Raw genomic sequence first — 14,624 nt, 5'->3', positions numbered from 1 at the left:
GCTCTAATTATGAAGCCTGTGTTAGGAGTGAAGACACACATGCCAAGATCTCAGAATAATTTCTAAACGCTAGGTAAACTTTGCCAAGGTGGCGTTTTAAAAAAAATATGGATAGGATATGATATAAAACAGCAAACTGGGAATCAGTGGGGGTAAAACAACACAATAAAATAACCTTTGCTGATTATAATTGCTCTCAAAAAATCTCACCTTGTACAAGAGCAGCTAACTCTTCAAAGAAATACTTAATACACAGAAAGAACTATTAAGAGAGCATTTTCCAGCTCAATTTTTTCAGCTTGTCTATGCTAGAGAACACTAAATTACAACAAATAGTGAGCAACCCTTGTGTGAACAGTGTATATTTGACTAGCCTGGTGCAGTTTACATCAGTTTAGAAAACAAAATAAGCAGCATTGACCCCAGTCATGCCAGTATTGGCATAACTGTGTCCATACTTCAGCTTTGCGTGATACAATTCAGTAATAAATAACATCCTTAATTAAACTCCTGAATGAGCCTTAGTGAAAACTGCATGAAAACAGACAGTACCTTCTATTCTGAACTGCTGCTTTGATTGCACCTCACCTGAAGTCATATATAAGTCTCATCAATATCATAATCTTCTCCACAGAAACCAATTATGTTGTCACAACTGAGACAATAACCTCAAGCGAAGAATAAACAGCAGGAGCAGATGAGTGCCAAAGAACCAGATTTTATTCTCATGCAAATATCCTGAAGTAGTAAAACCAAGATGGGGGGAGGATGAGTAACAACCCCTGCACCTTACTCACTTGCTCCTGAGCATCTCTTGTACCAACAGATTTCAGTCACTGCTACCAGTGCTAAACAGGACCTGTGTTTTCATATTAGACACTGGAGTTTAAGAACCTATGATTCTCAATATGAGTGAAAAAAAAATATGTGGCACAAACACACCTCTGATTTAACCTTGCCTTGAAACTTTTTATGCATTTTTATAGACTAGTATATTTAGTGGGTATTAGAAAAAATACACAGAAACAATTGGAAAAACAACCTCAAACTGGTTTATATGCAAGTCCTTGAAAAAAGATCTGGTGATTTGAGCTTCTGCTGCTTTCTACAGGCCAGCACATGTTTTTGGAAAGGAAACCCACTGAGATGTTTATGAATCATGATTATTGACCTGTATCAGAATAAGAGAGTTACCCAACAGCTTTCTAAGGTTTGTTGTTTTGGTCTAAGTGTCCATTCACATGAAATACGATCTTAACTGTTGGGCTTCGGCAAATTTCATGACACTTTTCTCACGAGTTCTAGCCAGTATTTCAGTCATACTCTGAACACTAGCAGTGACATTCTGACAACCTAAATATCCATCCAGTATCATCATGCTACCACTACCTACTGTCTGTTTTATCTGAACTATGACATAAGAGTCATCATCAGATGCACTGAATATCCATCACAATCTCTTTAATAAAACAGCCTGATTGATCAACCTTAGATGAAATAAAGTAACTCATGACAAAATACATTGATCACTCCCTCCATGTAACGCCTGCTGCACATACTTTCCCTAACCAGTACCCAGCACAAGAGAAGCAAAGGCAGCAAGCATTGTACGACTCTCTCGTGAAGGATGACAACTGTGGACTGTTACATGCAGTAGTGGAGCAACACCCAAAGCAGTGAGAGCCCAGACAGAAGGTGCTGACAGTAACTCACTCTACCTCTCATAAGCCTTAAAGACAAAACACCACCACCACCACGCCCCCCCCCCCCCCCCCCAAACCCAACACCCTGTCATCTCAGAAGTATAGTGAGTAAGGCTGCAGAGTAGTAAAACATCAAGTTCATCTAGCTGTGGCATGATTGGGACTCTCCATTTGGAAATGAAAAAATCCTGCCATGCTTCCTTCTTCCACAGATCCTTAAGGCCACAAAGTGCTTCCACAGCACAGTTTGTGTCTTCAAGAGCCATGTTCTGTCAGCAAATGCAAAACCTAGTGAAACAGGTTCCTAAGAAGATAAGAAGTGACTGCCACGCTGTGGAGGGACATGCAAATTGATGTGGCTGCTAGCTGAGTGGATTAACCATAATATATAACCTGCTTTCCTCTAAGTGGCTCAGTGTACTCTGACACACAGGACAGAACGCTGTAAGACAGTCAGTTGTGTCCAACATGTGGGTAGCAGCTTTAAAACCTAGTGACCAAACCCAAGCATTTAGTGGCAAACAAATGGTAACCAAAGGAAAAGCTGAAGTATAGCTTGCCTCGTGAGAGCTCAGGTGCTCAGCTGTCACCTACAAGCCTGACTTAGATTTATAAGGGAAACATCCAGGACAAACAGCTAAACCACGTTAAACTACCTCTAAAGCTGCTTCGCTTTTATCAGAATTTATCCATATCTTTTGTTCTATTTGCTAATTTTCAAAAAGCAGAGCACTTTTGTACCTCTTCTATCTGGTCTGCTAGTGCCTGCAGGAAAGTTACAAAGTTGAAACAAGACCTCATTTATATTCTCAGCAGACTTTAATTTCCATGTGCTAGGGAACTAAAAGGAAGCCATCTTCTCAGGGACAGAACATACAATTCGATTTTGTTCTGAAAAGTGCACGCAGGATTAATGTCCATAATTGTGCAGCACGTACTGTGGCATGACAAACGCCTTCCCCATTGCTCTGCCAATGTGCTTCGATCCAGAAACAAAACTATTAAATCTCAGATACGTAACTCAAAGCTTGAATGGTTTTAATGTTGGGGTGGGCAAGAGCACAAGGATGCTGGAATACTTAAACCAGGTTCAAACCCTAGCTTTTTGTTTGGTTCTGTTGGCCAGCTTGGCCATGGATATAGGCAAGGTCCTGGTGATAAAATCTGAGACCTGTCAACTCATTTCACATACACTATCTAAGAAAAAGGTCTTAAGAGCACTTTTACTGTCATGAAATAAAAAAGAAAGCTGCTATCTTGAAAAATGGCAGTCAAGATGGAGTTGAGAAAAATTCATGTTACTGAATATTCATGCATATGACAATGGGGAAGAATACATAAATCTTGTATGATACTTGGAGCACAACAGTTTGAAAATAGAGATGCTTGTTCATTTTTCCCAACCTGTTCAAATTTCCACTCAGAGTCAAAATGGCTCTAATTTACCTGTTTGATGTATTAATCACATAAAGGCATTGGTCAGATTTCAAAGCAAGTAGCTGAGAGTTGATAAGAAGGGAAAATATTAAGTCAAAGATGGAAGATTAAGAAGGTGCTCATTCAAGTCCCTGCTATTTATAATTACTCCCTGAAGGGACACAATATTTCAAGTACAGCCTCTTGAGGTGAGAAATAATCTGTCAAGTCACCAGGCAAAGCTTTTCGAAAAATACTGAGGCAAGACGCAGTAAAGCTCTTTGGGCATGTTATGTATGATACACATACACCAAACCCTGAAACTCCTCTGGCCTGCGTGGAGTTACCACAGAAAGGAATTTGTCTTGAGGACTAATGTTCAGAAGAGACTGAAGCAGCGCTCGAAAAAATAAACAAGTCAGGCAGGAAGCTGCCTTCCTCAGCAGCACTGCTCCAGAAAAGCAGACACTTGACAAACTCCCAGTAGCTTCAACAGCTTTTACTCCTTTGCACAGTACCCAAAGTTGTCTTCGGTTCTGGTGCATCAGGTTTTTTCCTGTTCCCAAATGTAGTTAGCAGGGAAAGGGTTTAGTTTTGTATGCATACTGCTACTGTGGGAAGTCCCCTAAAAAAAAAAATCCCCCAGACCTCAGCTATGTGGTTTTGGTTTTTAATAGATTTGTCAGGAACCAGAACTGGGATATTTTTCCGAATAAATTTCAGTCCGTCTACTATTCTACAGTGTAAAAGAACAGAAATTATTCAAAATTATTTAAATTGCTGATTCCAATCACAATTTAAATCAATAAAGAGAAAAACAAATTTAAATTTATTTTAATCCTGATTTTCTTTTGTACTGGAGTTATTTTCTGGAAGAGAAATTAATTATTAGCATCTGATAACAACCAAGAAATGTCTGATTTGCAGTAGATTATAAACTTTATAATCAGGACTTTTTAATCAACAAAAAGGATTCACAATACATACATGTTTGTATATGCAAATCTTCTTGCAGACTATTGGCATTTAAAACTGTTGTTGACACCAAGCAGAGTTCAGGCAGTGCTGTGTGAGATCACTTCAAACACCTTTAAGCTGGTGCCTGGCAAGGATGAAATGTGACAGTTTAAATCCCCTTTTTGCTCCTGAGCCACTTGGAATGACTGATGTAAAACTTATTTGAATCTCAACCAGAAAAATACATTGTACACAGAATTGTTTTGCTGTCTTCCTACCCTCCCCCTTCCCACATTTTTTCCAACACTAGGAGGACTCGATTTTTACTTTATTTCTTAAGTGCTTGTTTTTAATTGTCAGTATTTGCTTTCTAATCCATTCGTATTCCCACAGGAAGTACCCTGAATAGATCTCCAAGGACTGGTCTGTCTTAGGGAATTTGGCAGAGTTTTACCACTGCTACTACGAGGAATGTTGCTTTCCTGGTGGTAGCCCCCGGGCAGGCTCCTGCAACTGATGCTGTTTTGATGTTGTGCCATTTATACATGCTCAGATCTGTTTCAGACACCATTCTGGTTAAAACACTAATTGCTGTAACTAGTACCTCACTGCTCTTGCTTCTCTGGGTGGAGCTGGCCTAGCGATAGCTATGGTAGGAATTCTTAGTAAGCAAGCAAGTAAAAACTGGAAGTATTTATTTAAAGGTTTTCAGGAATGTTCTTTGTCCACCTAGCACCTCTCACCCCAAATTTAAAGAAAACTTAATGTAAAACAATGCTCAACACTTCGGAAAAATTACATTTGTTTGAAGTTTACTGAAACACTTGAATTTATGCTTTTACCCCCTAATTTCTGCACACAATTTATTGTGTCCACTGATTCTTAGTCCATTTACTTACTATTTCTTAAGTTTGATCCAATGCATAGTGTTAGGAAAACGCTCATAAAATCGGAGTCACACACAAAGGAGCTCTATTATTAAAAGGTGGGACATCTTCCCTTCCTAGCACTTTTAATGTGAAACACCACAAAAAGGGAAAAACGTTCCTTGCAGCAGACACTGAGCATGTCCAGGGTCCTCCTGTGGGCTCCAGATCTAGAGATGGTGTCTAATACCACTGCCTTTTATTTTTTTAAATATAAGTTATTTCTAAGAACCTAACGCCCTTTCCCCCACAGTTGTCTACTGTTTTCCAAGTGTGTCATTTAGTTCAGACTATGAACAATGATCAGAAATCTTATTAGCAGCCTAAATCTATTTATGATATGTTTATACTCACTTGTTCTCATGCCAACATTGTCCATTAGCTTAAATAACTCTTTTCCTCCTCTCGTGCTTTTACTCCTTGAAGTACTTACACAACAATCACCTCCCCCTTCAACTTAGTTGTGCCATGCTGAACCAGACATGTTCTTCTAGTTTCCACTCTTAAATATTACATCTTGAATACTATATGTGGCTGTGGAGTCCCATATCCACCCTCATCTCAAAACTACCTATAGTGGAACTAGAATAGAGTGAGAAAAATGATCAAACATATGGTATGGCTTGCGTACCAGAAAAAGATTGAACTTACTAGTGTTTTTCAGCTTGGGAGTGGGGGAAGACTGAGAAGCACTAACAGGGACGTAAAAAAAAATTAAAATCATTGACAGCACAGAGAAGGTGAACAGAGACCTCATTCAAATTTCTCGAAATGCATGATATAGAGGGCATGAAGTGTATTTATGATATTAAGGGACAGATCTGAAACAACTTAAGGAAGTACTTATCTACACAGAGCTTTATTAAACTGCAGGGGACACTGCCACAGAATGCTCTGGAGATCAAGCAGATCAACAGGTTCCACAAATTGTCAGGTAAATTCACAGGAAAAAAAAAAAATTCTACCAGGGGACACTGAACACAAAAGAAGAAGATATAATTTTCTAGCTCTAATTGGGAAGATAGGCAAAGGAAAGATCACCGTATGTCTGCTTTGTTTTTACAACACTTCCAACAGCTGTGACTGGTCACCATCAAAACCAGAACACCGCACTACAAGGACTGCCTGGTCTGATGGAGTATGACTAGCTCAACCTTCCCTCAATCATACTAATCAGCCTTTTGCTCTGCCTCTCACAGATTAGTTCTTATGAGAGAATCTTTCTTTTTCAGATATATGGATGTATCTGTAGAATTTTACAAAAAGATTACTAGTAAAAATAACGGGGTAAAAAATAAACTGCTCTAAGACACAACTCACTAATGATTGGAATCAGATGCTGCCCATGGTAACAGAAAAATAGAGTCAAAACCCCAGAAGGTCCCTTTCAATGCTGTGCCCACCCACTGCCACCCCGCAAGTCCAAAAAACAACAGCAAGAAAACCCAGCCCGAGAGATGTCTTCCTCTTTTTTTTCTTTTTAAATTACCACTTTTTCTTCCTGGTTCTCATGCACTGATACATAGCTATGAATGTTATTTGCATTGCCAATTGCAGGGAAGGTTGTTTTTTTTTAAAAAAAACACAACATCATAATCCAATTAAAATTTCAGTTTGTGGCCTTTACTAATTAATAGTACTCTTTTAAATAAAAATATTACCATTTCCTTGTTCTACTTCTCAAGTTATCTTCTCTTAAAATCAACAGGTAAAAATTACATGAAAAAAGCACGTGACCAGGCATCAGAAAAACAGCCACAGATTGCAGCATTGTTAACCAGCCACTGAAAATTACAGCTTCATCTTCTGCTCACAGCCAGACCTATATTACATATTTGGACACTTGCTATCTTGACAAATGCAGTGGCTTTAGGTTTGTGCCAGGTAAGAGAGATGAGAATCTGGCTCATAGTCTGCATTTCTAACTTTTCACAGAACAAGAGAGTCCAAACATATTTTAGTTCTTTATAGCTGCTCTTCATAGACAACTAAAGATCTTTATCACAATAAAAGCAGAAGGCACTGCCATAGAGTGTAATTACATGCTACTATAGTCGACTGTTGTCTTCCAGAAATAGGAACTTGTTTGAAAAATGCATGGTTTCTGCTTGGGCCATACTCTGAGTTCCTTAAATAAAATGCTACCCCTAAACCCTGTGCAGATAAAATGGGAACTCTGGTATTGTAGGGCTGAGCAAACCTTGAAAGTGGGCTTCCAGATCTGGCTTGACAGTAGTCAGCTTTCTGCACCAGTGATTAGTGATGTGTCACCACAGTGGAAAATCAGGTTTAGGCCCTGCTCTCTTTTCACACCACCCAGAAGTTTATGTCCCAGGGATGGGGAAGGAGTGAGTTTGTTAGGATTATTTCTCACTCTTTAGTCACTTAAGAATCCAAAATTTCAAGGCAGCACACCCTATGGAGTGCTTCCTTTTGGCCAGCAGACTACCACTGCAAAACCCCCCCCAAATAACACTCAGCACTGCACCAAGTGAGGACAACTTACTGTTGCACAACCCCCCAGCAAGGGGACAGGGATGGGGTTTACATTTCCACAGCTGCATCCATGCTCAGCAGCCAGCTGGGCAAAACGTGCCATCTAGTCTGAAGGTACGTAAACCATCAGTCAACCATCAGGACAAGGTTTCAAATATCCACTTGGTCCCACATTCCTTGAAGAGGCCTAAATTAAGATCATTGTACATATCCTAGGATCGCTGGGAAATTATTAAGACTGATTATTAAACAGAGACTTATTTTCAAAATGGACTGTTTTCTCTTACTCTAGAGCTAAAAAGAAAAAGGCAGGTTCTTGCTTCTTGTGAAAGGGCATTTGCCAAAAAAAAAAAAAAAAAAAAAAGTGTCTACAGGAGTGTAATTGTTGTGCTAAGTAATTATCAATACATTAGTAAAAGTACGAAAGACTCAAAAAAGCTCCATAAAGATGAGTACATATGATCTGGAAGAGGTGCCTATGAATTGCACACCACTCCTCTATTGCCATAAAATAGTAACAGTTCATACATTTTACTACAAAACTTTCTGCTGAAGGTGTCACAGACCTTTATAACCATTAATTTCACCTCACAACCTCCCCAGATGGGAAGCACCATCTCCATACAGAAAAGCTCAGGGAGCAGAAATGTGCCATTCACCTCACGCAACACAAGGAGGCTGCAGCAGAGCTGGGAACGAACGCAGACCCTTGCCTCCCATTTTGTACACTAACCACAAGATCATCAAATGTCACCCAGTTATTTTATCTCCTCACAAAAACATTTTTGATCATTACTTCTGTTTCTTTTCTCAGCGAGTAATTTTTTTTTGACAGAGAACTGCAGTGTAACTGACAGCACCAAATGCCTTTAGAAAAGGTAGACGGGAGCGATGCAGCACAACAGGGCCATGACATATGGACAGTTCTTCCGCATACTTAGTTACACCTTATCCACTGTGAACTGTGATTTAAGGTGAGGGAACACGTTCCTTCCTTAAATCCCAGAATTTCACAGTCTTCAAGCAACCATTTTGCAGTACAGAACTGCACACACTGTTGGCACGTCACACTAACAACACATAAAAAGAAACTGTGACTCAATTTTAAAGGGAAATATTTGCTGCTTCGAAAATAGTTCAGATTATTAAAGGCATGTTCTTTCTAAAGCAAGTCAACATAACTAAGACCACCCTTCCATAACCTGGGTTATTCACACAGATTAAATCATTCCCTGTCTCTGCTCCAGGGATCTTTTACTTCAGTAAGAGTTCTCTCCCTCTGCTCTATGCTTTCCCTGCTCCATCCCTTTTCAGTACTTGCCTCTCCCCTCACCCTGCTCTCTTGCTGTTTCTAGTTTCTTCCCCTCCTTTCTTTACAGTCATTTCCATTTTCTTTGAAATGTTTTGGCATTAAATGCTGGCTTTATTCTTCCTTCTCCATCTGCTGCTCTTGTCTTTCTAAAGCTCTTCTGGAGCCTTCTCTTGGGAGAAAGCAAGAGCCACGTTTTCCATTTATTGCCGCCTCTTTCTGGATTTCAGTTCCCTTCTTTTTCTTTACGGACTTGGAATCTGACAGTCCTCCTCTCCCTGGAACCTGATACAGCAGCTACAGTGTCATCTTACCAGCCCCACGATAGCTGGTACCATGCTGTATTGTATCTGCCGCTCCCTCTGAACACAAGTATCTCAGGAAAGGCACTGTTAAGTATTTGCCATTTCTCCTATACACTGCAAGAGCAATACTACAGAAAGCAGAATTAATGGTAGGTTTTACTCCCCTGCCTTGTGCTCAACACTTCTGGAGTATTCTAGCCATGGAGACTTGCTCCACCAGCTACAATCTAATTTAAAGGGAGTGTCGTCGTGTCCGTCCCCCCATGTCCTGTTCCTCACCCCCCACTCAGCGTTTTCTTCTCTTTAAAATCTTCCATTTAATTATCAGGACTTAGAGGGCACAAAGGAGAAATAACCAAGCTTAACTACTAACACTGCCTTCATACAAATCTCCCCTATATTGTCTTTCTAACATATTTTAATTTGGGACTCAAAGGCTCAACCCTAAGACATGTCTTCTTAATCTGCTCACTTCAAACAAGGGAAATAGCTGTAACTCGTAAGATGACATGGACATTAGCCAATTAGAAGTGCAACAACAAGCTTTTTTTGGGAAACAAGCGGCCACATCTGCATGTGTACCTTTTAACTAAAGCGTAAGACATGATACAAATTGATCACTGATTAAGCAAAGTAAGTATGAAGAGAATGATGGATTCTTCTGTTATAAATTTTTTTTATTGCCAAACTTCAGTCTAAAACCTGACTTTCTGTGAAAGTTTTCCTCATGTTTGTTATTAGTCAATGTATTTAATTGTTTGTTATTGTACCTTAGTGCTAGCAATGATGCCTTCTAAAAGATTCTGCTTTCAGAAAGGCTAAAGGAAAATAAACAGTAGAAAAATTAAAAAAAACCCAACCTTGCAGCCAGCAAGATGGACATTGCAAAGAGGGATAAGATTTAAGTCACAAAAAAATACAAATCTTTTACAGTTATGTTGCCAACGCACAGAAATAAAATATAAGAAATGAACCATGTATCAAGGATTCCAAAATAAAGTGAACAAGAACATTAGCAAATGCCAAAGCTTATAAAAGCCTCAAAACACAAACATCCTCACTTCTACCACATGTTCAAAAGATATAACATAACAGTCAGTTGATTCTTAGTTTTGTTTTATAGTTTCACACACCACCTTTCCTCTGGTCACAGAGATTTTGCTTTATTCAATGCCTGGAGTATACTTGACTGATGAATGAACACCAGCTATCAAAGCAGTGGAGTGGACAACCCGACGCCTATTCCTCTGAAGGCTTTCCACTGTTGTTTTTAGACAAATAAATGTTATAAACCCAAAGCATATTCCCATGGAATTATTACAAACTAAAAGGGAAATATGTATTGAACAAGATACAACTGATCTGAAACATGCTCAGCTAAAACCCAAAAAGAAACCAAGAAGGAACATGATACGCTCATTCTGCCCAACTCTCCTCTGGCAGTTTGATGTTTATGGTCTCCTACTTCCCATTTGAAAACAGCAAATTCTTGTGGCTGAAAGTGATTATATGCAAAGCCATGACAAGTCCACCAGCACAAAAAGTGAGAACAGTGAAAATAATTCACGCAGTTAATTATTTGAAAGTTATTTACAATGATAACAACAGATTTTCAGATAGAAGCCTGATTTAAGCTGACCGACCCTTTCAGCATTTCTAAAGAAATTTTGTATTATAAAACTAATTCAGTGAAAAATGAAAGTAAAAATAGAAGCAATGAGACATCTTCTAAATAAGCAAAGCTGCTTTTACAGCATGCTGAATAACTGGAGTGTGGTAAACATAACACTGTTATAAATAACACCCAGCCTTTTGACATTATTCTTTAGTTAATTATTTCAAACTCTTTATAAGCATTAATGAAGCAAGCTTCATGGTTCTCCTGCAAAGTGAAGAGAACTACTCTCATATTTAGGAGGAAAAATGAAGATGTAGGGACAGAAAACAACCCTGCAAAGTTACAGCAGTACACTTACAGAGACAATTCAGGAGATCTCATGGTATAAGAGAAAAAACATCCTCTCACCCAAATGAGAGTGCTTACTAAGTGACCAGTTTGTAGGATTTACACATCATTTAATTTTACACAAAACGTTGCATCAATATTTTTAGATTTTACCATGACTAATAAATGATCAAGACATACTAAAGTTTTACACTGATAAGTAAGGCCCAAACAAATTATTTTTAAACGGAAACTCTTAACAATTTCTCCCTGCTGAGGCACTTTTAAGTGCTGCTTCAAGACCTAATCATAAAACCATTAAAAATAACATTTCATGTTAAAAATTCTAGCAGCTGCCAAAGTACCATATACAGCACTTTGCCAGATTATAGATAAACACACACCAAGACCTAGCAACAATGATTAGTAAGTAATTATGTCTCATTACCTTTGTGGTCTTCTTAGGCCAGCTGACCACAGGGACACCCGAAATGGCAAGATTTTGGTCATCATCAGCATGCTCCTTCAGTATGTTCTGTTGCAAATGAAAAGGCCTTTATTAATCAGAGAAACAGTTCTCCAACCAAAGAGCGCAGTCTCAGAGAAGACAATACTCCACTCTGATGAGAGTGACAAGATCTCTGCTGACTTGTTACATCTCTGCAAGTTACTTTTGCTTCCAAACTTCCGATTCACACTGAAACTGTTGCACCTGTCATTAAGATCCAAGATGTAAATTTTCTTGCAAAACAGACAGCAAAATCAGCCACAAATCACCTCAAATATTACAACTTCTTTAAAAATGGTGTGTCCAAAAGACTGGTGTTTTTCCACTGGTATCAGTCTAATACTAATATCACCTCTCCCTTTAAACTGCAGCTCACTAAATCCCAAACGACCCCACCACGCACCACAGTTAACACCTCCTCTCTTCATCAAGTCTACAGAAGGTCTGAGAAGCATCTAGGCTCTGCCACCATTATTTCTGTAGTCACAGGGCAGCAAGTGTGTAGTTCAGAGCAATCCTCAGATGCCTGAACAGTCAGGTAAGTCAAGATACAGAAGTGTGCACTGTAACCTTTCCTCTTTTTGCACATGGCAATTCAAGAGCACCGTCATTTCCACTGACCTTCCTTCCACACTGATGGGCAGCGCAGAGCTGTTGTAATCTAGTTCACTTTATGTGATTGGGTAAGGTGTTCAGGTTGCTGAGTATTCACTAGGAAAGGATCTGACTCTTGACACTACAGTATTAAAGAAAAAAGATTGGTCTCCCCTCCCTTCCACCCCCACCAAATCTTTTTGCTTTGATGCACTGTCCTAGAAATTTCATGAGTGGGTTGCACTGGCTTACACAGCTCCTACCACTGTGAATCACTCCCATGACCATATAAACTCAACACAGAGGTGGGGAAGAATCCTTTTTAAGTGTACTCAGTTGTGCAGTTGGGAATAGTCTGTGCTTGCTCCCCATGACTCTCTATGTACTTGCTAACATAGCTACAAGCCCTTCATTTGGAGTTCAGGTAGCTGAAAAAGACAACAAATGAAAACAAAAACGAGTCGGAAGGAGGATTCTGCTATGCTGCTGAAAACCAAAGCCCAAATAAGCACTAACAGGTTAAAGGGGGAAAAAATGCTCTAAAATAACCAAACAAGAACTGCAGGTTGGAAATTACATCCTGACAGAATTTAGGAGATAACCCCAGACAATGAAATTCAATGGTGTTGCTCCCTAGTATACACACTTCTTGAAAAAAAGCTTAATTAGACAACAACATGCACCAGGCTCTGTCAGTCTCCAGTGTAGAGCTTTAATAATTAAAAATTTCACACACTATACAAAAAGAGCTTAAAATACGGTAATTGTTTTAATAGGAAGCGCAGCTGGAATTCATCTGTAATCACCCAACTAAAGCCCAGAGTACGATGGCATGTTCTATGCCCCAAGAGCCTGAGCAGGCAGACTAGCGACTCAACTAGGGTTTGGACGAGTGTCCCTGGGGCTGGCTTTCCCTCCCTGGAGCTCAGGCAACCTGCTGGATTCAGCCCAATTCCCCAGCCTGTGCTTAAATGAGACAAGCTTTACTAACAGACACTATCGCACCAGCATAGTGCTGCTTCTTTCAGAAACAATCATACCAGGAAGGTTGTTTCTTGATACTGGTTAGTCCAAAAGCAGCACCAACAACCAAAAAAAAAAAAAAAGCAATACCAGTACAAGCCTGGTTTTGTCAGCCCAGCACTGTAGCTGCACTCAGGAGCTTGCATAGGCACAGCCTGGCTGGTGAGGAATAAAACACAGCTTGCCCCAACCTGACTGTGATGGAGAGTCTGTAGCATATCTCCAGCCATATACTCTCTTCGAGTGTAACAGCTAACAACATTTACATACGGACTAGTCATTAGCAAATTAACTCTTGGCTGAGCTAAGGCTAAGTGAGTGCCTCTTTTCACATCTCCTTTTTATCTTGAAAGGATGATCACTGCATTAACTGAACTGTGACCACATTCTGAAAGTTAGTTTTCATTCCTAAAAATGGAGAGGTCTTTTGTATTCTCATAGCAAACCCAAGATTCTCCAGAACAAGGCAGCAGCTTGAGAACCATATAAACAACGAACAAGTTAATCCCTCTTTACTTTGCTACTCTAAGGTTTGAAATCTTGTAAGGCAGAAAACCTTAACATTTCCACTAATGATTGTCAGAGACTCCAAGTTCAATAGAAAGAGGAGTATATTCCAAAAACCTGGCAAGATAATGAAGGTTTCCTGTTATCATATATATCATGTGAAAATATTATCCAAGAAGAAATTTAATACTATGGCAGTTTATCATCTTAGCCAGCTGAAAACAATGGGTATCTCAGCAGCAGAACCATAACCATGCCACAGCTGTGGTGACTGTAGGGTCAAGTGTCAGCGCACAACAAGCTGGAGGAGGCAGACTTTTTGTTCACCTGCTTAAAAAAAAGAAGATAAAGAAAAAACATGGGGCTGTAGTTAGACAACGTGATGCTCATCCTGCACAAGGCTGCCCAATTCATTACACTTGAAGGCTGTGGTGACAACAGCAGGTATGGAGGAAAGAAACTGATTAAGTATGTAAGAATTCAGCTTAGCCATTAATTTCAAAAGCACAGCAAGGAATGACTCCCCTGAACACATTCAGCAGAGGGAGTTTTTTTTCCTCTCATCAGAATGAGAAGGGGGTAAGATCTTTTGGCAAGAAAAAGAAAGAACATATTTCAGTAGATATCATCTGTCTTGCACAAGAATTTTCTCCTGCTGCCAAGGAGTTGCGGATATTTGACAAACTCTGTTCTTCAAACTGAGTTTCTTTTGCCCTAATGGACTTCCACAGACCCTTCTGAAGAAGAGCAGCATTTTTGCTTTGAAGTGGGGAAAGTCTGTGGCATTATTAGCAGGCAGATCTCAGAACCCTCTTCTCCAACAGCAGCAAAGGAATTACCATCCTGCTGGTAACACAACAGAAACGTTGTGTGCTGAAATCAGAGACTGCACACAGACAACTATCAGTGGCAGAGTGTTTAATGTGGGATGCAGA

At 39.6% G+C, this 14,624-nt stretch overlaps 1 protein-coding gene across 10 annotated transcripts in view; it reads right to left on the bottom strand.

Annotated features, from left to right (window-relative positions):
• KDM2B (lysine demethylase 2B) overlaps window positions 1-14,624 on the bottom strand; it is a 125,947-nt gene that overhangs the window by 29,347 nt on the left and 81,976 nt on the right. For all 10 annotated transcript variants that reach the window (XM_040609970.1, XM_040609963.1, XM_040610018.1 and 7 more), the window contains one exon: window positions 11,506-11,592. In XM_040609970.1, coding sequence (XP_040465904.1) covers window positions 11,506-11,592 — 87 coding nt within the window. The remainder of the gene's footprint in view (window positions 1-11,505; window positions 11,593-14,624) is intronic.

The sequence above is a fragment of the Falco naumanni genome, chromosome 1 (assembly GCF_017639655.2).
Source record: "Falco naumanni isolate bFalNau1 chromosome 1, bFalNau1.pat, whole genome shotgun sequence".
NCBI classification, from domain to species: Eukaryota; Metazoa; Chordata; class Aves; order Falconiformes; family Falconidae; genus Falco; species Falco naumanni.
This window is presented reverse-complemented; position numbering and strand designations above follow the sequence as displayed.